The sequence below is a fragment of the Herpailurus yagouaroundi genome, unplaced genomic scaffold, assembly GCF_014898765.1.
Source record: "Herpailurus yagouaroundi ecotype Mexico unplaced genomic scaffold, PumYag 222, whole genome shotgun sequence".
NCBI lineage: Eukaryota > Metazoa > Chordata > Mammalia > Carnivora > Felidae > Herpailurus > Herpailurus yagouaroundi.
The window spans coordinates 17,872,459-17,890,916 of NW_024412453.1; the positions used below are offsets into that span (position 1 = coordinate 17,872,459).

At 56.3% G+C, this 18,458-nt stretch overlaps 1 protein-coding gene across 3 annotated transcripts in view; it reads left to right on the plus strand.

Annotated features, from left to right (window-relative positions):
• Positions 1-420: 420 nt before the first annotated feature.
• Positions 421-18,458, plus strand: part of ABCA3 (ATP binding cassette subfamily A member 3) — a 37,818-nt gene continuing 19,780 nt past the window's right edge. For 2 of the 3 annotated variants that reach the window (XM_040459382.1, XM_040459383.1), the window contains exons 1-11: positions 421-628; positions 1,568-1,817; positions 2,483-2,565; positions 2,663-2,927; positions 3,740-3,867; positions 4,548-4,713; positions 8,581-8,840; positions 9,938-10,054; positions 10,297-10,417; positions 13,117-13,290; positions 16,439-16,620. In XM_040459382.1, the coding sequence (XP_040315316.1) occupies positions 2,512-2,565; positions 2,663-2,927; positions 3,740-3,867; positions 4,548-4,713; positions 8,581-8,840; positions 9,938-10,054; positions 10,297-10,417; positions 13,117-13,290; positions 16,439-16,620 (1,467 nt within the window). In that variant the 5' untranslated portion in view covers positions 421-628; positions 1,568-1,817; positions 2,483-2,511. Of the gene's footprint in view, positions 629-1,567; positions 1,818-2,475; positions 2,566-2,662; positions 2,928-3,739; positions 3,868-4,547; positions 4,714-8,580; positions 8,841-9,937; positions 10,055-10,296; positions 10,418-13,116; positions 13,291-16,438; positions 16,621-18,458 lie in introns of all 3 variants that reach the window. The other variant, XM_040459381.1, reaches the window with a different exon arrangement.

Consider the following 18,458-nt stretch of genomic DNA (forward strand, 5'->3'; position numbering starts at 1 on the left):
TGTGATTTCTAATGTTACATTGTGGGAGCGACACATGTGATTTTATAAAGATGTCGACTACTTTCAGGATCCACGGGGATGTGGTAGTTAGCAACACAGGCAGGGAGGGTCACGTCCCGGCTCTGCGGCTTTCTTACTGTGCGATCCCGGGTCAGGTGCTTCCTCCTCTCTTTGTAAGAGTGGAGACGGCAGAAGCCAGGGCTAGAGGAGCTCTAGAAGCATAAAAATGATGTGAATGCTTCTCTTTCCATGCATCGGGGGGAACGAAGACCCACCCCTGCGGCCTCTGTCCCCCTGAATCCTTCTTTCTCTGTTATCGGATCTGCTTTGTCTTAAGTAACACACTTGCAATCCGTTTTGCTGTTCGTTTTCTAACTTGGTGAGAGGTGTTCCATGATCGCTTTCCATGTTTTGCTCTAGAGCCCTCCCTTCGCCCAGAGGTGCCCAAGAGTCATGCCAGCGAGCCCCGGGCCCCTCCTGATGTCCCGTGAGGCGTCAGCCACCCTGCCGCACTCGAGAGGCCCGCAGGCCCCACCCCAGAGCCCTCGAAACAGAGCTGCGTCCTCCCAGCCAGTCGTGCCGTAGTCCTGGAGGGAGACCGCGGCCGGGAGCCTCTGCCAGGACCCAGGTCAGTTCGCGGGTGCTGCTGTCGCCTCGTAGGGACTGCGGGAACACGCTCGGTCTAACCTTGTGCCCTCCCCAGCCCTCAGCCGGGAGAGGCAGGATTAAGCACGGGGATGTGTCCTTTCTTGGCCAGACTTTTCCAGCAAAGGAAGTCCTCTACTTCTCTGGCCAGAAGACTTCCTTGAACCGTGACCTTTTCGTATTTCCATCTTGGTAGAGGAAGAAAGTTCAACCCGGCCGGGTGCCCGTCCGCCTGTCCTGGGGATGACGGGCCCCCTTGAGGACGTGCTTTCCCGCCTTAGCCTAACCCGCTTCTGGAAACCTTTTATAAACCACAGGCCCTCACGGGTCTCACGAAACCACTACTCTTTTATTAACTGTCCACAACTGATTCTATGACAGTTTTTCCACCTTGTTAATTTTGAAAGGATTTGGATAGTTTATTAAGTCACTAGTTCATAGCACTCCGTACTATCTCAGCTCTCATGCCTTCACGTTTTAACCATGCAGTTAATTAAAGCGTATCTTAGGTTAATTTGTAAGAAACTTCTCTGAGTCGTGCTCTCTACCAGTATTTGTTGACTACTCTCGAACGCATAAATTTTGAGCATCGTTAGACGGATCTGCACCGCCACTTGTTAACTAAAAAAAGCAAGAGTTTCATTTTAAAAAGAGCTTTCCTGGAAATGACTCCGACCGACTGAGGCCAAATGTAAAGTTGGCCTTTTTAAGAAAACCCACGCGTTCTCACTCCGCCTGCGGGGTCTCACGGCGGCTTCTCCGGGTGGTGGTGGTAACGTGCGGTGCGCTCACGGAGGAACGATTCCCTAGCCATTTGTCCGAGCGTTCGCGCCTCTTAACTGCTCCTGGTTGTGTGGGGTTGTTTCCGCCCGTGTGCGGAGCCAGTTCGTTGAACTCAGAACTTTCCGCATGTGTCACACAGGCGCTTCCTCACCTGAAGGACTGTGAGCCGCAAAGGGCCCCTCAAAGGTCCCCCCGCGACCTGGCCGTGCGGACGGGAACCAGGAGTGCTCTGGTGTCCCCACCTCCACCGCCCACGTGCCCACCCTGGGTCTGAGCAGCCTGGTCCGCCCCCAGCCTTCATGCCAGCAGCTTCCAGAAGGCGGTGCTGCCGTGTCCTGGGCGTTGTGGGGTCTTCCTGAGCTAACTGACACCACCTCCTTCTGTAGCAGGTGAGCGTCTCACCTGGGCCCCGTGTCTCTGCTCACACTAGACCCCACACGCCTAGGGAAATGCACTTCCCCAGATGGAGGGAGGCCTTTACAACGCCCCCCCCCCCCCTGCTCTCAGTTCTGCCCAGCTCTGCGCACCGGTGTTAGATATGATATCCCACTGTGCCACGGAGCGTTTTTTCTTTGGAGGTCTTCTTTCTGTCACGGGGAGGCCACATAGCGTTCACGGTTAAAGCAGGAAAAACTGGTCCCGAGCGTTCAAGGCGGGAGAGCCAGTGGGCGCTGTGCCATCGTTCTGCCCACCTGTCCGCCTACCATGTCCGCTCCCGGTCAGCAGGGCGAGGCCCCCTCCCCGGCCTGTCTTCCCCATCGCGCCGCTCTCTGCTCTCGCTGGTTCTATGAGCGTGGCCGGGGAGCCGGGGGAGGGGGGATGAGCGGAGAGGCAGCACAGAGGACACAGAGGACACCTGGGTGGTGGTCACCCCGCGCCAGCAGCGCGTGGCGCATAGAGCCGGTCTCTGAGGGTGCGTCTCGGGAGGAGACGGTCACCGCCCTGGAGCGTGCCTTCTCTGGGAGCGGCCGGAGCAGCGCTGGCGACCGCGCAGCGGCCGGGAAGGGGGGACGCGGCAGGAGGGCCCCGTCTGAGGGAGTCTCCCGGCCCCCAGGTGCACCTGGCCTTCAGGTGGGCACAGACATGGCGGCGCTCAGGCAGCTGGCGCTCCTGCTCTGGAAGAACTACACGGTGCAGGTGGGTGTGCCGGGCGCGCCGCGCGCTGGGACCCGGGAGGGGCGGCCCCGGGAGGCCGCCGTGACCCCCGCCGCCGCGCCCTCCCTTCCTCTTCCAGAAGCGCAGAGTGCTGGTCACCGTCCTGGAGCTCTTCCTGCCCCTGCTGTTCTCTGGGATCCTGATCTGGCTCCGCTTGAAGATCCAGTCGGAAAACGTGCCCAACGCCACCATCTACCCCGGCCAGTCCATCCGGGAGTTGCCCCTGTTCTTCAGCTTCCCCCCTCCCGGCGACGCCTGGGAGCTGGCCTACATCCCGTCCCACAGCGACGCCGTGAAGACCATCACAGAGACGGCGCGGAGGACGTTGGTCATCAACATGAGAGGTGAGGTGTCCCCTGGATCCCGTCGTGTCTGGCCGTGGGGCTCGGGCCCGGGCGAGTGGCCCCGGCTGGCGGCCAGACCAGCATCGCCCCTTGTTGGCGGGTCACTCGTCATAGAGTGGGGACCAGACTTGCGAGGGCAGAGTGGAGCCCCGTGTGTGCCCGCTGCAGCAGCACGGGCTCTGGAACCGCTCCCGATTACTCGCGGTGGGAATAGCCGTCCACGCCCCGGGAAGGCTCTTGCGTTACAGGGGCAAGGTGTGCCGGGAGTGTGCGGTGCTGAGGCCTTTTCTGGGTTGTGGTTCTGGGAGGACAGAGCTAGCAGAAAGCATCAGGAAGCCTGCCGAGGGACACTCCCGGTACGCGTGCCTGTCGCCTTCCTTCACTCTGCTTCCAGTGTGAAAAGCGTGATCGATCCCTTTCCCGCCTCTCGATTTAGGCAATGTAACCTCGGGGGGACGTCCTTGGCCCTTACTGGGTGATGACCGGGAAGCCCTTCGTGTGGAGCGGGGTCTGGTGACGGAGAAACCGTGTGACACATTACGTTAGCATCCACTCACATCTTCCCGACCCCACACGCAGCCTCCCCGCTCGGGGTCAGTCTCTGAGATGGGGTGGGGGGGGCAGGGGAGGGTCACCAGTGCCCTCGGCCGCCGGTCTCTCTGCCCAAAACGAAAGCCTCCCTGACCCCTGAGGACAGGCAGACAAAGCCCAAAGGAAACCTGTACCTGTGCAGTCTTTGATCTGAACGTGACCCGGAGCAGCCAGAGTGCTGAGTGGGACGGGCGCTCGGGCAGCTCACGGCTTTCCCACAGCTCGGGGCTTCCGCTCGGAGAAGGACTTTGAGGACTACGTCAGGTACGACAACCGCTCCTCCAACGTGCTGGCCGCCATAGTGTTCGAGCACACCTTCAACCACAGCAGGGAGCCCCTGCCGCTGGCGGTGAGGACCCCGCCCCACAGAGCCCCGCTCTCCCTCCCCCAAAACAAGCCTGGCCTGCAAAGGGGCTCTGCCAGCCTGGGAGGTGATACCTGGCCTTGCTGAGGGGCCAGCGTCACTGTCACGGGCCCCTCGGAGGGCGCCCGGTGCCGTGCTAGCCTGGCGGGCTGCACGGTGGAGGAAGCCTGAAGGAGGCAGTGCACTGCAGATTCTCATCCCCCCGCGTCTCCAGGCCTCTGTGCACAGATGGGGCAGGTGGGAAAGGAGCAGACACCTGGGACCTGCCCACCCCGGCATTAGAATTCCGGCTATCTATTTAAACAAACAAAAGGAAGTCCTTTGCCCGTCTGATGGTATTAAGACCCGGTTAATTAAGACTGTCCAGTTCCCCGAGCATTATTTCTGCGGCCCTCCGCCGATGATCAGGGACGCCTCAGGTGCAGAGTTCCTGTAGGTAGATAGCGAGACGGCGAGAACACTGCGGGGGCTCGGCTGCAGGGCCCCTGTCGCCGCCCTGGGCGGGACCACTCGCTCTGACGCTCCGGGACCCTGTGTCATTGGTGAGGGGCAGGAGAGGTGGTGACTTCACGGCACCGAGCCCCCTGATGGGTCTCTGGTTTGACGCGGATGTGTGCCTCTGTGCCTATCAATCAGAGCAAGTGGCTTTATCTTTGGTCCCACAGGTGAGATACCACTTACGGTTCAGTTACACACGAAGAAATTACATGTGGACCCGAACAGGCTCCTTTTTCCTGAAAGAGACCGAAGGATGGCACACCACTTCCCTTTTCCCACTGTTCCCAAACCCAGGACCAAGGGAACCCGCGTCCCCCGACGGCGGAGAACCTGGTGAGAAGCTCGGGCAGCGGCTGAATCCCTCACTGGGCTACTGCCTGGTGATCGCGGGGGTCCCACCTTGCCTTTCTTTGCAGAAATACTCCTAAAGGAGCGTTTGATCTTCTTCTGCATAGAAGGAGGGAAACTTCTGGGAAAACTGGGTTCTGAAAGGTTAAAATACTCAGGATGGCAAAGGCCGTCTCTCTGGTTCCCAGGGGGCACATGCTCTCGAAGGAAACCTCTGTGTTTCGGTCAGTTTGCATCCGATCTGTGGGCTTGGTTTCACACCTCCCTTCTCTCCCTGGCTTCCACTGTGTCCAGGCTAATGGGCTTTGTAAGCCGTGTGGTCCTTGAGTAGTTGTCCAGGGTTAAGTTGCATCCGTGGGGCGCTTGCAGAAACTGGATCTTGGCCAGTTGTACCCTGTCTTTGCGTGTGTCAGTCTGTCCCGTGTGACCTTGGTGGGCAGTCGACCTGTTGGTCTCCTCGTAAGCACGGTTGTGTTCTAGAATGGAGTGGAGCCAGGGGTAAGCGAGGAGTAGCTGGGACCCATCCGTGGGTTCCAGGAGGCAGCCAGGGTGTTGCAGAGAACACGGGATCCCACGGCCTGTAGGAGACAGAGCGTGTTTAAGATTTTGGTGGAAAGACCCAGGAATGTCTCTAAACGATGCATGGGGGGGGGGGGGGGTAGCCACACCCACTGCCTGGGCCAGGACTGTTCTATTTGTGGGGACGCTTTCCTGAGGTTGGAAGCAACAGGAGAAAGACCAGCAAACTGCACCAGGTACAAACTTGAAATTTGACAAAAAAGGAAAAGACGTAACACCAATGACTCTGTTTTGTGTTTTGTTTCTCTTCCGAGATTTTATTTAGCTTCAAGTTAGTTAACATGTAGTGTGGTGTTGATTTCAGGAGTAGAACCCAGTGATTCATCTCTTACATACGACACCCAGTGCCCATCCCAACAAGTGCCGTCTTCAGTGCCCATCACCCATTTAGCCCCTCCCCCACCCACTTCCCTCCAGCAACCCCAGTTCGTTTTCTGTATTTAAGAGTCTCATATGCTTTGTCTCCCTCTCTGTTTTTATCTTATTTTATTTTTCCTTCTCTTCCCCTATGTTCCCCTATGTTTAGTTTTTTATTTTCTTTTTAAATTTTTTTAAATGTTTTTATTTACTTTTGAAGGAGAAAGAGAGACAGAACATGAGAGGGGGAGGAACAGAGAGAGAGAGGGAGACACAGAATTCGAAGCAGGCTCCAGGCTCTAAGCTGTCAGCCCGGAGCCCATTGTGGGGCTCGAACTCACGAACTGTGAGATCATGACCTGAGCTGAAGCCGGAGGCTTAACCGACCGAGCCACCCAGGCGCCCCTATCTAGTTATTTAAATGCCACGTATGAGTGAAATTGTATTTGTCTCTGTCTGACTTATTTTGTTTCGCATAATACCCTCTGGCTCCGTCCACGTCATTGCAGATGGCAAGATTTCCTTCTTTTTCATAGCTGAGTAATATTCTAGCGTGTATATATGTGTATCACACACAACATCTCTTCTATCCGTTTGTCAGTCCATAGACATTTGGGCTCTTGCCATACTTTGGCTATTGTCAATAGTGCTGCCATAAACATTGGGGTGCATGTGTCCCTTCGATACAGCATACCTGTACCCTTTGGATAAATACCTAGTAGTGCAATTGCTGGGTCGTAGAGTAATTTTAGTTTTAATTTTTGAGGAACCTCCACACTGTCTTCCAGAGCGGCTGCACCAGTTTGCGTTCCCACCAGCAGTGCAAGGGGGTTCCCCTTTCTCCGCATCCTCGCCAACATCTGTTGTCCCCTGAGTTGTTAACGTTAGCCATTCTGACAGGTGTAAGGTGGTATCTCATTGTGGTTTTGATTTATAGTTCCCTGATGATGAGTGATGTTGAGTACTTTTTTTTTTTTTTTTTTGAGAAATGTCTGTTCGTGTCCTTTACCCATTTCTTCACTGGATTATTTGTTTTGTTGGGTGTTGAGTTTGATACGTTATTTATAGATTTTGGATACCAGCCCTTTATCTGATATGTCATTTACAGATGTCTTCTCTTATTCCATCAGTTGCCTTTTAGTTTTGTTGTTTCCTTCATTATGCAGAAGCTTTTTAACTTGAGCAAATCCCAAGCGTCCGTTTTTGCTTTGCCTTAGAGACATGTGTTATAAGAAGTGGCTCCCTCTGAGGCCACAGAGGTTGCTGCTTGCATTCTCCTCGAGGATTCTGATGGCTTCGTTTAGGTCTTTTGTCCATTTAGAGTTTAGTTTTGCGTCTGTTGTAAGAAAGTGGTCCGGGTTCATTCTTCTGCCTGTCGCCGTCCAGTTTTCCCAGCACCACTTGCTGAAGAAACTGTCTTTTCCATTGGATATTCTTTCCTGCTTTGTCGAAGATGAGTTGGCCATACATTTGTGGGTCCATTTCTGGGTTCTCTGTTCTGTTCCATTGATATGTGTGTCTGTTTTTGTGCCGGTACATACATACAACACCAATGTTAAAAGCAAGTAGGAGCCTGGGGAAAACACTTCAGCAAATGACAGGTGTCCACATATTTTTATGTTAAGGACTCATTGTCCACACCATTTACAAGGACACAAAGACCCCTGAGGTGTGGAAGGGACGCGGGCCTGGCACCCAGCACGCCCTCAGCGTCCCCAGCCTGGGCTCTGCCCCGGCCCCGTGTCCGCACCTCAGACCTGCTGAGCCCCTGATGGGAATTCAACCTCTGGAATAGTCAGAAAGGAGGAAGGGTGCACACGTGCAAAGGTGTTCGCCATGGTCACAGACCCGCGGGTGGTGGGAGACGATGGGGGACAGGGTGACGCCTCCATTCCTCGGAGCGCTGAGCAGCCCCAGAAGTTGTGGTGACAAAGATGAGGTGACAGGACAGGCCTCACGAACAGCAGTGTGATGTGATAAGACCAGTGTCCCGGGGCCCTGTCCCTCCCCCGCCTCAGTGGCTCCACGTGTCCAACGGAGACACGGCCAGCTGCTCTGCAGGTGGGTTGTGAAGAGCTGAACCCCCATCCAGCACCACGGCAGGTGTCGGTAACTGCTGCCGCAGCCCCAGAAGTCTCAAACCCAAGGGCTACATGGTACCCGCCATGCTGGGCTCTTTTCTCCTCTTTTCCTTAGGGGCTGGCTGCAGTCTGCTGGCATTTCCGTGTTCCAGGATGCTGGGTCGTGTTGTAAATGTCACTGTACTTTTTGAATGAGGGTGCCCCTCTCTGTCCTCGGGGACTCAGGCTGCCTTGTGCTCCCCTGTGGCTGTGCCCACCTCTTCTTTAGGCCGCTCTGCCGGGCCAGGCTCGGGACTGGAGCTCCCTGTCCCGAGCTTGCCGCTCTTCCCAGGGCCTTCACTGGAAGAATTTATGACCGCCCACGTGGAGGGGGCCGGAAAGGGCCAGCACGGAGCGCGCACAACGCCCGAAGGCCTTCGGGCTGTGACTCCGCCTGCCTTTGTGGTGCTAGCTTGGGGGGTGGGGGGATGGAATAGAAGCTGCCAGTCAGCGGGCCTCACGACAGCAGCTGGTTACGCCAGATTGTCTGGGTGGACCTGATGCAGTCACGGGGTCCTTCGAAGTGGGCGCGGGAGGCAGGCGGGAGGGTCAGAGAGATGCCACCCGGCTGGCGTTGGGGGTGGGTCGGGGGCCACAGGCTGGAGATGAGGGCGGCTCCTACAAGCTAGAAGACAGGGGACACCGTAGGAGCGTGAGGTGGTGTTGCTCCGGGGCCGCGTTCACCAGGGAGACCCCGGCACAGCTCAGGGCACGCGGCTCCGTGAGCCGCGCCCGTGATGCGGCCCTTCTGACGCGAGCCCACCCACGTGCGGGACGTGCTGTGCTCCGCACCCAGGGTACATCCGAGAAGGCTTCCTGGCCGTGCAGCACGCGGTGGACCGGGCCATCATGCAGTACCACGCAAACGCCTCCACGCACCAGCTGTTTGAGAAGCTCACCGTGATCGCCAAGAGGTTCCCTTACCCGCCTTTCATCTCGGACCCGTTCCTCGTCGCCATGCAATATCAGCTCCCCCTGCTGCTTGTGCTGAGTCTCACCTACAGCTCCCTCACCGTCATCAGGGCCGTCGTGCAGGAGAAGGAGAGGAGGCTGAAGGTACCCTGCCCCACGCGGCCCCGCGCCATCCAGGCGGGGCGTGGGCCGAACGCCCACCGTGGTGCCAGTGACCCCCGGGTTTCTGTGAAATCAGGCCCAGTACATCCAGATCTTTCACACCCGACAGAGCACCGCATTTTGCGTATAGCGTGCTAAGGTCTGAAACGTTGGAAAGACCACGGTTTGGATGTGCTGGGTCAAGTAAGACACGGCTTTGAAACTAATTGCACTGCTTTCTCTTCACTTTTTGGCTGTGGCTACTGTAAAATTCTAAGTTGTTGTTGGGTTTTTTTAAGTTTATTTTTGAGAGACAGAGTGACAGACAGACAGAATCCCAGGCAGGCTCCATGCTGACAGTGCAGAGCCTGATGCAGGGCTCAAACTCACGAGCCTCGAGACCACGACCTGACAGAAATCAAGAGTTAGACGCTTCACTGGCCTAGCCCCCCAGGCACCCACTAAAACTCTAAATTATATACACACACATTCCGTTTCTGCTGCGCAGAGCCACTCTAGAGAGAAACAGCCTTCACGGAGGGCCCGTTCACTCTGCACAGATCGGGGACAGCTGTGGGTGTGGACCGCCAGGCTCACTGGGATGGGGCTTAAGGAAAGCGTCGCCACAAAGAATGTCCCTGCCTTAGTCGGGTACAGTTGTGTGCTAGCGTCACCTGTAAACTCATCCCAGTGACGTGCCCAAAGTGACCCAGACGCCGTGTGAAGTCCTTCCCTGGCGGTGTCTGCAGGGCCGGTGAATTGATACTTAGCGTATTCTCAGTGACTCCAAATCTGCGATCGCTGGGGCCTGTAAGCCGCGCGGGCAGGTGGCCGGGAGAGGGTTCAGGGGTGCCATCTGCTGGGGCACCGGAAATAGCAGCAGCGAAGTGAGGCGATGACGCGGTTGGCGGCAGACGTGAAATGGCTCACAAACCAATGCTGGTGCCCACACGTGTGGGGAGAGGGAGGAGGAGGGCAGGGGATGCCGGCACAACGGGACCCGCGAGAGTCCCCCGGTGGCCTGGCGTGGCACGCGCATGCGCCCGGAGGCACGGGCCGCAGGCCAGGGTGCGGGGGTGTCAGTGCGGCCCTCTCCCCAGGAGTACATGCGCATGATGGGGCTCAGCAGCTGGCTGCACTGGAGCGCCTGGTTCCTCCTCTTCTTCCTCTTCCTTTTCGTGGCCGTGTCCTTCGTGACCCTGCTCTTCTGCATCAAGGTGAGTGTGGCCTCGCCAGGAGCCTGGCGCTCGGGCGGACGGGAGAGGCCGCCGCGGCACCCCAGGCGACCCCGGCCTCGGCTCGGCCTCTGGGGTGGGGGGGGGGGCAGGATGGCACACGCGGCCCTTCTCCCACCCTGTCCACTCTCGTTGGAGGCCGGGAATGTTTAAGGTCTTCCTGGTCTTGTCCCCACCTTCCCCACCGCGGCCTGCGCGGGTGACCGTGGACGCCCGCCACGCAGGTGAGGAAGGGCGTGGCGGTGCTCGCTCACAGCGACCCCTCGCTGGTGCTGGTTTTCCTGCTGTGCTTTGCCGCCGCCTCCGTCTCCTTCAGCTTCATGGTCAGCGCCTTCTTCAGCAGAGGTGAGCCGTCCTGTCCTGGGCCCGCAGGGGCCCCAGCGAAACCCTGCCCTGTCCCCCCTCCCCCGCCCGGAGTCAGAGCAGCCACGGCTGGGGGGGGCTGCGCTCTGTGCCTTCATTCAGACCCTGTCCTCGGGACGTCGGGCACGCGCCTGATTCCAGCCCTTTCTTCTCTGGCCGCCAGCGTGTCGTAACCTTGCTCTCCCACCCGAGTCGTGTCCAGTAGCCGTGGAAAGCTGTCCGCGCCGGGTGTGTTCCCGCAGCCGCGCACGTCGCCCGGCAGTCCCGGGTGGTGTCTCTTCCTTTACCTGCGCTTTGGTCTGAGGACTGGTGTCTTTTTTCAGCTCCACAAATTCCCGCTCACACGTTGACCCGGTTTTGGGTTCCGTGATCACCGTCCCTGCCTCTCGCGTTGTCCTCGTCTCGTTTTTCCTTTCCTGTTGGGGCAACATACACATAACGGGCAGTTTACCAGCGTAACCGTTTTTGCGCGCACAGTCGAGTGGGCTCCACGCTGTGTCGTAACCGTCCCCACCACCCACCCCAGAGTTTTTCTGTCTCCCCGGACTGAAAATCTGTCCCCCGTACACCCACTCTCCGTCCCTCCCCGGCCCTGGCGCCCACCATCCACCTTCTGTCTCTGCGGTGGGGGGAACTCGCGTGAGCGGGATCACACCTACTTCTCGTTTTGTGCCTGATTCTCTCACTGTGCGAACCACCCTGGGGTTCATCCACATCACAGCGGGTTCGGGATTCCCTTCCCCTGTAAGGCTGAGTGACGTTCTGTCGTGTGGATGGGCCGCTTGGCTCATCCACCCATCACCACACACGCGGGTGCTTCCACGGTCCGGCGCTTGCGAATCATGCAGCCGTGACCGTGCGTGTGCAGGCACCTCTCCGAGACCCGCCTCCAGCCCTTGGGGCCGTGGACCCAGAAGCGGGAGTTGCGGGTCCTCCGCTGACTCTGTGTTTAGTGGTTTGAAGAACTGCCGGACTTTTCCGCAGCGACCGCGCCGCTCTCCATTCCCACCCACGGCACGCGCTTTCCCCGCACCTCGCCAGCACTCATCGTTTTCTGATTCGGGTGGTGGTTTTTTAAAAGTTTATTTATTTATTTTGAGAGAGGTCAGGGGAGGGGCAGAGAGAGAATCTCCACACTGAGCATGGAGCCCAATGTGGGGCTCGATCCCAAGACCCCGGAATCATGACCTGAACCCAAATCAAAAGTCAGATGCTCAATCGACTGAGCCACTCGGGTACCCGGGGGGTGTTTTGGTAGAAGCCATGCTGGTGGGTGTGGGGAGGGTGTCTGGAGGGAAAGCTTGTGTGCACCTGTCTGAGCTGTCGGCTAAACTAGCCACTGTTTTCACGGGACACCGTGTTTGCTGGGAAGAATGACCATCAGACTATGATTACTCCCCTTGGATATTTGGCACTTTCTCAAATGGGAGCTGGTTTTTAAGGAAAATAACTGGCAGTATCTGACGTCCATTGAATTTTTAAAATTCTTTTTAATATTTATTTTTGAGAGAGAGACAGAGCACAACACAAGCAGGGGAGGGGCAGAGAGAGAGGGAGACACAGAATCTGAAGCAGGCTCCAGGTTCCAAGCTATCAGCACAGACAAGGGGCTTGAACCCAGGAACGGCGAGATCATGACCTGATCCCAAGTCGGAAGCTCAACCGACTGAACTACCCAGGCGCCCCTGATGTCAATTGTAAAATTCAAGCTTTCAAGCCAAAATAGGATTTTACATACTTGAATCTAACACCGTGCGCGTGACGACGCGCTTGATCTCTTAGGAGGTTGGTGTCCATGTTACCGGTGAGATTTTTTTTCTGTATGTCACATAATAAAATGTATTTATTTACATTTAAAAGATCCACGTAGCTCAACAAGCAATATTTTCCTCACGACCCACGTATCACATTACAAAATCATGCACGAGTCACAGCCCCTTCAGAGTGCAGGATAGACAGGTGGATTTTCACATAACAGAGCACGAAAAGTTCTTTGGTCAGTTTGAGTCCCGCTGGCACGTGGCCTTTGAGAAACGACCGCCTGAGTAGCGCTGTCTCAGAGAAGAATGTCCGGAAATATCGAGAAGGCTGTTAAAATTCCTCCTCCTTTTCCAACTACTTATCTGGATGAAGGCGGTTTCCTTCGTGGGCCTCAAACCAAACGGTGTGATACGGCAGGGTGAACGGGGAGCAGATACGAGAATCCAGCTCTAACCTCTTAAATCAGACATTACAGAGGTTTGCAAAAGCATAACACGGTGCCACCTTTCTCACTAAATTGTGGGAAATCTAGTTGATTTTTGTAAAAATACTGTTAGCTTAGAGTGGGTTCAATATTCTTAAAAGTCTCTAGGCTCAGTCAGCGGGGCCTCTGGCTCTTGATTTTGGCTACTCCTGGAGGGGAGGGGAGGGGAGGGGAGAGGCTTGTCTGTTTGGTGTGTGCCGGGCTCCCTGGTGAGTGGGATGCCTGGTGGGAAGCGGGGTTGGGCCGGGGGGTTGGGGGGTCCGGTGTGCACGGTCAAGGTGCAGTCTGCAGCAGAGGGCTGGGGAAGTCAGCCTGGGGGTCACGTTCCCCACGGCACATGTGCCCGGACGAGAGGAGAGGCCGTGGGTGGCGCCTGGGGTCCTCAGTCCTGCGCTGCAGCCCGTGTTCGGCACACCTGTCTTCTCTCCATCCGTAGCCAACATGGCAGCAGCCATAGGGGGCTTCCTGTACTTCTTCACGTACACCCCCTACTTCTTCGTTGCCCCCCGATACAACTGGATGACCCTCAGCCAGAAGCTCCTGTCCTGCCTCCTGTCCAATGTCGCCATGGCGATGGGAGCCCAGCTCATGGGGAAATTTGAAGCGAAAGGTGAGCATTTTCCTTCTGGCGAGCTGCCCTCGCCGACTGAGTTACTAAGAGAGCCTGACCAGGGGTGGCTCCGGCTCCGAGCAGGGCACCCCAGCGAGCCGGGGGTGGGACAGAAGGTGCTCAGTCACGGGGAGGCTCACGTCCCAGCAGGCGGGAGGCAGGGCAGGAGCCCTGAAGCCCAGAGGACAGAGCGTTAACGTGTCCCGCGCCGCACGGCCACCACTCGTGGGGGGCAGTGCGGCCTCAAGGTCCTGCTGGTGGCGGGGGGGGGCGGGCCCACACACCCCCCCGCTGTTGCACGTGGCAGAACCAGAACCAGCCCCTCCCTGCGCACTAAGGGGGGATGAGGGCACAGACACCTGAGAGTGAATCAAGTCACAGGCCAGAGCTGTTGTCCTGAGTGTTGTGAAATTTCCTGATCTTGTAAACGTCACGGGTTGAACAAAGCGCATCACTGTGCTGACTTTGGCACCTGGGCTGCCCCCGCTCAGGTTTCCGGAAAGGGTGGAGAGGGTCTTGTTGAACCCTGAAAGCCACCCGCTGGGGCGTGCCACCAGGGCTCTCCAGGGCTCCCCAGGCGCTCGGGACCTTGGAGGGAGCTGTCCCTGCCCCTGTGCTGAGAGGATGCGGGATGGGGAGCACGAACTTCTGCGTGGCCGCCCTGTGCCGGCGTCCGTCCCCGAGCGTGTGCCGCTGCTCTGGCCTCCTCTCTCAGGAGGTGAAGTGCAGTCTCCCATCCCGGGACTGACCTGTGCCCCTGCGGTGCCGGCCCCGTGCACCCCGGGTCTCTGTCTCGGGCTGCCTGGTCTCGTTCCCCACAGTCCTGGCTCTTGTGGCTTCCTGGTGGGGGTCTGTGGGAGGAGGGAGCCCGTGGCACCTCCACGTGGCCTTGTCTTTAGAAATGTTTTCTTCCTTGGCAGGGTCTTCTGACGCTTTGGCTTTTATTTATTTATTTTTAACGTTTATTTATTTTTGAGAGAGAGAGAGAGGGAGACAGAGGATCCGAAGCAGGCTCCACGCTGACAGCAGTTAGCCCTCTGTGAGGCTTGAACTCAGGAACCATGAGATCATGAACAAGCAGAAGTCGGATGCTCAGTCACTTGAGCCACCAGGTGCCCCTGACACTTTGGCTTTTAAATATCTGTGTTTCTGGAGCACCTGGGTGGCTCAGTTGGTTAAGCGTGTGGCTTCAGCTCGGGTCGTGATCTCGCCATCCATGAGCTGGAGCTGTCTGTGCTGACAGCTCAGAAGCTGGAGCCTGCCTCAGATTCTGTGTCTCCATTTCTCTCTGCCCCTCCGCCACTCGTGCTCTGTTTCCATCATTCTAAAAATACTCATTAAAAAATCTGTGTTTCTGTGTTTAGTAGTATGTGATAAATGTACACTTGTTTATTTATTTTTGAGAGAGAGAATAGGCAAACACGGGGGAGGGGTAGAGAGGGAGAGAGACAGAGAGAGAGAATCCCAAGCAGACTCTGCACTGTCAGCTCAGAGCCTGATGCAGGGCTCAGTTTCACAGACTGTGAGATCATGACCTGAGCTGAAATCAAGAGTCAGACAGTTAACCGACTGGGCCACCCAGGTGCCTCTGACAGTGCATTTTAAAAGTCTACATTTATGGGGGCGCTTGGGTAGCTCAGTCGGTTGAACGTCCGACCTCAGCTCAGGTCATGATCTCACAGTCAGTGAGTTCGAGCCCCGCGTCGGAATCTGTGCTGACAGCTCAGAGCCTGGAGCCTGCTTCGGATTCTGTGTCTCCCTCTGTCTCTCTGCCCCTCCCCCACTTGTGCTGTCTGTCTCTATCTCTCAAAAATAAATTTTTTAAAAAAATGTAAAAAAAAATTTTAATAAAAAAAAAGTCTACATTTATGGGGCACCTGGGTGGCTCAGTCGGTTAAGCATCCGACTCTTTTTGTTTATTTTTTTGAGGGGAGGGGAGGGGCAGAGAGAGGGAGACACAGAATCTGAAACAGGCTCCAGGCTCCGAGCTATCATCACAGAGCCCGACGCGGGGCTCGAACTCACAGAGTGCAAGATATGACATGAGCCGAAGTCGGACACTCAACTGACTGAGCCACCCAGGCACCCCGCATCTGATTCTTTATTTCAGCTCAGGTCATGATCTTACGACTCATGAGTTCCAGCCCCACCCTGGGCTCTGTGCTGACAGCGTGGAGTCTGCTTGGGATTCTGTCTGCCCCTACCCCCCCACACTCTGTCTGTGTCTCAAAAACAAGTAAACAAACACTTAAAAATAAATAAATAAGATGCACTGCGCCTTGCAGGGTTCAGACACTTTGTTTTAAAGCCATTAACAAAGAAGAGTATAACTATACAGCCACTCTTGTTCTCAATGTTCTACACTGAATTTACTTAGGCTCAAGTTGGTTTTTTTGTTTTTTTTTTTTTAACGTTTATTTATTTTTGAGAGAGAGAGCACGAGAGGAGATGGGAGGAGATGGCAAAGAGAGGGAGACAGAATCCGAAGCAGGCTCTAGGCTCTGAGCTGTCAGCACAGAGCCCGATGCGGGGCTCAAACTCACGGACTGCGGGATCATGACCTGAGCCCGAAGTCAGACGTTCAACCACCTGAGCCACCCAGGCGCCCTGACGCTGAATTTACTTACACACGCAAACTTCTAATTGCTTGAGAATGAACAGTGATCAAAGCCAGAGCATAGCCATCTCCGCGAGGGGCCCTGGGGCCAATCCCCAAGCACCGTTTGGGCTGTTGTCGGCAAACCCACGGAACATGAAACCCTACGAGCGCCGCTAAGGAGAGTTTGTGTGTGAGTCAGGTCCTCCCGGTTTCTGAAAAGACCCAGATTGAATGCCCGCTATTCCAGAGCTGGCCTTCACCCAGACCATGCATATGTACATGTGTGTCTTCGTGTGTGCGGACGTGGACGTGGACAGATGTGCACGTAGGTCATAAATCAAACCTGAGCCTCCCTCGTCAGTCCACAGGCTCTTGCTGTGTTCTGTAACTTTCCGATTTTGTGGCTCGCTGTTGTCTAGAGCCTCGAGGAAAGTCGCAGGTGTGCCGTAAAAGCGGGAAGGGAGAAGTCGCGCTGGCTTGGCGGGGACCTGCGCGCGGTGCCGCTGGGGCCGAGGGGCCGCTTCAGGCCCCCGTCCCGGTGTCTTCCAGGCGTGGGCGTCCAGTGGCGAAACCTCCTGAGTCCCGTCAACGTGGACGATGACTTCTCCTTTGGGCAAGTGCTGGGCATGCTACTGCTGGACTCTGTGCTCTACGGCCTGGTGACCTGGTACGTGGAGGCCGTGTTCCCGGGGCAGTTCGGCGTGCCCCAGCCCTGGTACTTCTTCGTCACGGTGAGTGCTGGCGGCCCTCTTCCGCACGGGGGCAGGGGTGTCCCCCGCACACGCCCCGGGCCCCTCCGGTCCCTGGCACTCAACGCCTCGTCGGGCATGTCCCACGTGCAGTCAGGGAGCCGTGTGTCCCAAAGGCCCTGAGACCCCCTACTGGCCAAGATGAGCCCTGCAGTCCAGGATCTGGAAAGGGCTCGCCCTGGCCCTGCAGCATGGGATCGGCACACGCCCACCCCCGGCCTCACGTCAAACAAATATCCCACTGGTTCCTCCGCCTACCAAGTAACACAGCCTCCAGCCTCTTGTAAAAATGATCGCGTTGCTGGGATTCCCGGCACAGTCCCACCGCCCAGAAACGAGCCGTGCTGACCCCTTGGTGTGCAGTGGTTCAGACTGTTCTGAGCACGTACCCTCCGGCAGCCTGAGCCTGTGGGTGCGTGATATACGCACACTTGCTTTTACGAAAAGGGGACCATGTTGTACAAGTCTTGCAACTTGTTTGGGTTGGTTTTTTTGTTTATTTAAGTTTATTTTACTTTGAGAGAGAGACTGTGTGTGTATGTGTGGGAGGGGCAGAGAGAGAGAAAGAGAGAGAGAGAGAGAGAGAAAGAGAGAGAGAATCCCAAGCAGACTCCGCACTGTCAGCTCAGAACCCAACACGTGGCTCGAACTCACCAACCACAAGATCATGACCTGAGCCAAAACCAAGAGTCAGACACTTAACTGACTGAGCCACCCAGGCACCCTGAAGCTTTTTTTTTTAACTTAACTTAGCTATCTTAAATACAAATGTGTGTGAATCTGTGTATAAATATACTTTTAGATACCTGTGCATAATTATAAGTTTTGTTTTCATCTTTGAACTAAGTGTCTGCATTTTCAGGAATCACCTTCGTTTTTGAGCACAGCACCGCGTGGGGCCACCACCATGTGGTCCGTCAGTCCCTGCTGCTGGCGGGTGAGGTGCCACCTGAGTGTCCCCTCTCTGGTTCCACACATACTCACCATGAAGACACTGGAGTGTTTCATCACATCTAAGGTGCCCCTGATCCATAGGGGCACTGTCACTTTCTCACCAAGACAAATGGTGACAGTTAACTGTGGCACTCCGTGATCTGTGACACACTCTGATTTCAGAGCCCTGTAAAACGTGAGAAGTGTGTCCCTTAAGACCAACAGGCTGGGGGGGGGGGCGCCTGGGTGGGTCAGTCAGTTAAGCGTCCGACTTCAGCTCAGGTCACGATCTCACGGTCTGTGAGTTCGAGCCCCGCGTCGGGCTCTGGGCTGATGGCTCAGAGCCTGGAGCCTGTTTCCGATGCTGTGTCTCCCTCTCTCTCTGCCCCTGCCCCATTCATGCTCTGTCTCTCTCTGTCTCAAAAATAAATAAACGTTAAAAAAAAATTTAAAAAAAAAAAAAGACCAACAGGCTGGGGACACCCGGGTGGTTCAGTCACTTAAGCATCCGACTCCTGATTTCCGCTCAGGTCATGATCTCACAGTTTGTGGGTTCGAGCCCCACCTTGGGCTCTGCACTGACAGCTTGGAGCCTGTTTGAGATTCTTTGTCTCCCTCTCTCTCAATCTGCCCTTCATGCTTGTGCACATGCGTATACTCTCTCTTTCCCTCTCTCTCAAACAACAACAACAAACATTTAAAAAAAGACCAACAGGCCGTGGTGTGCTAGAACCATTCCAGGCATGGGAAGTACCAAGAACAGAGATGGGGGTGCCCCTGTGGGGCTTAACTGGGGGCGGCTCTCCCAGGGCCCGGTTCTTCCCTTTCCTGTGACCCTCCCCACACCCATGTGTCATCTGTGCCCATGGACCACCCAAGGGCAGGGG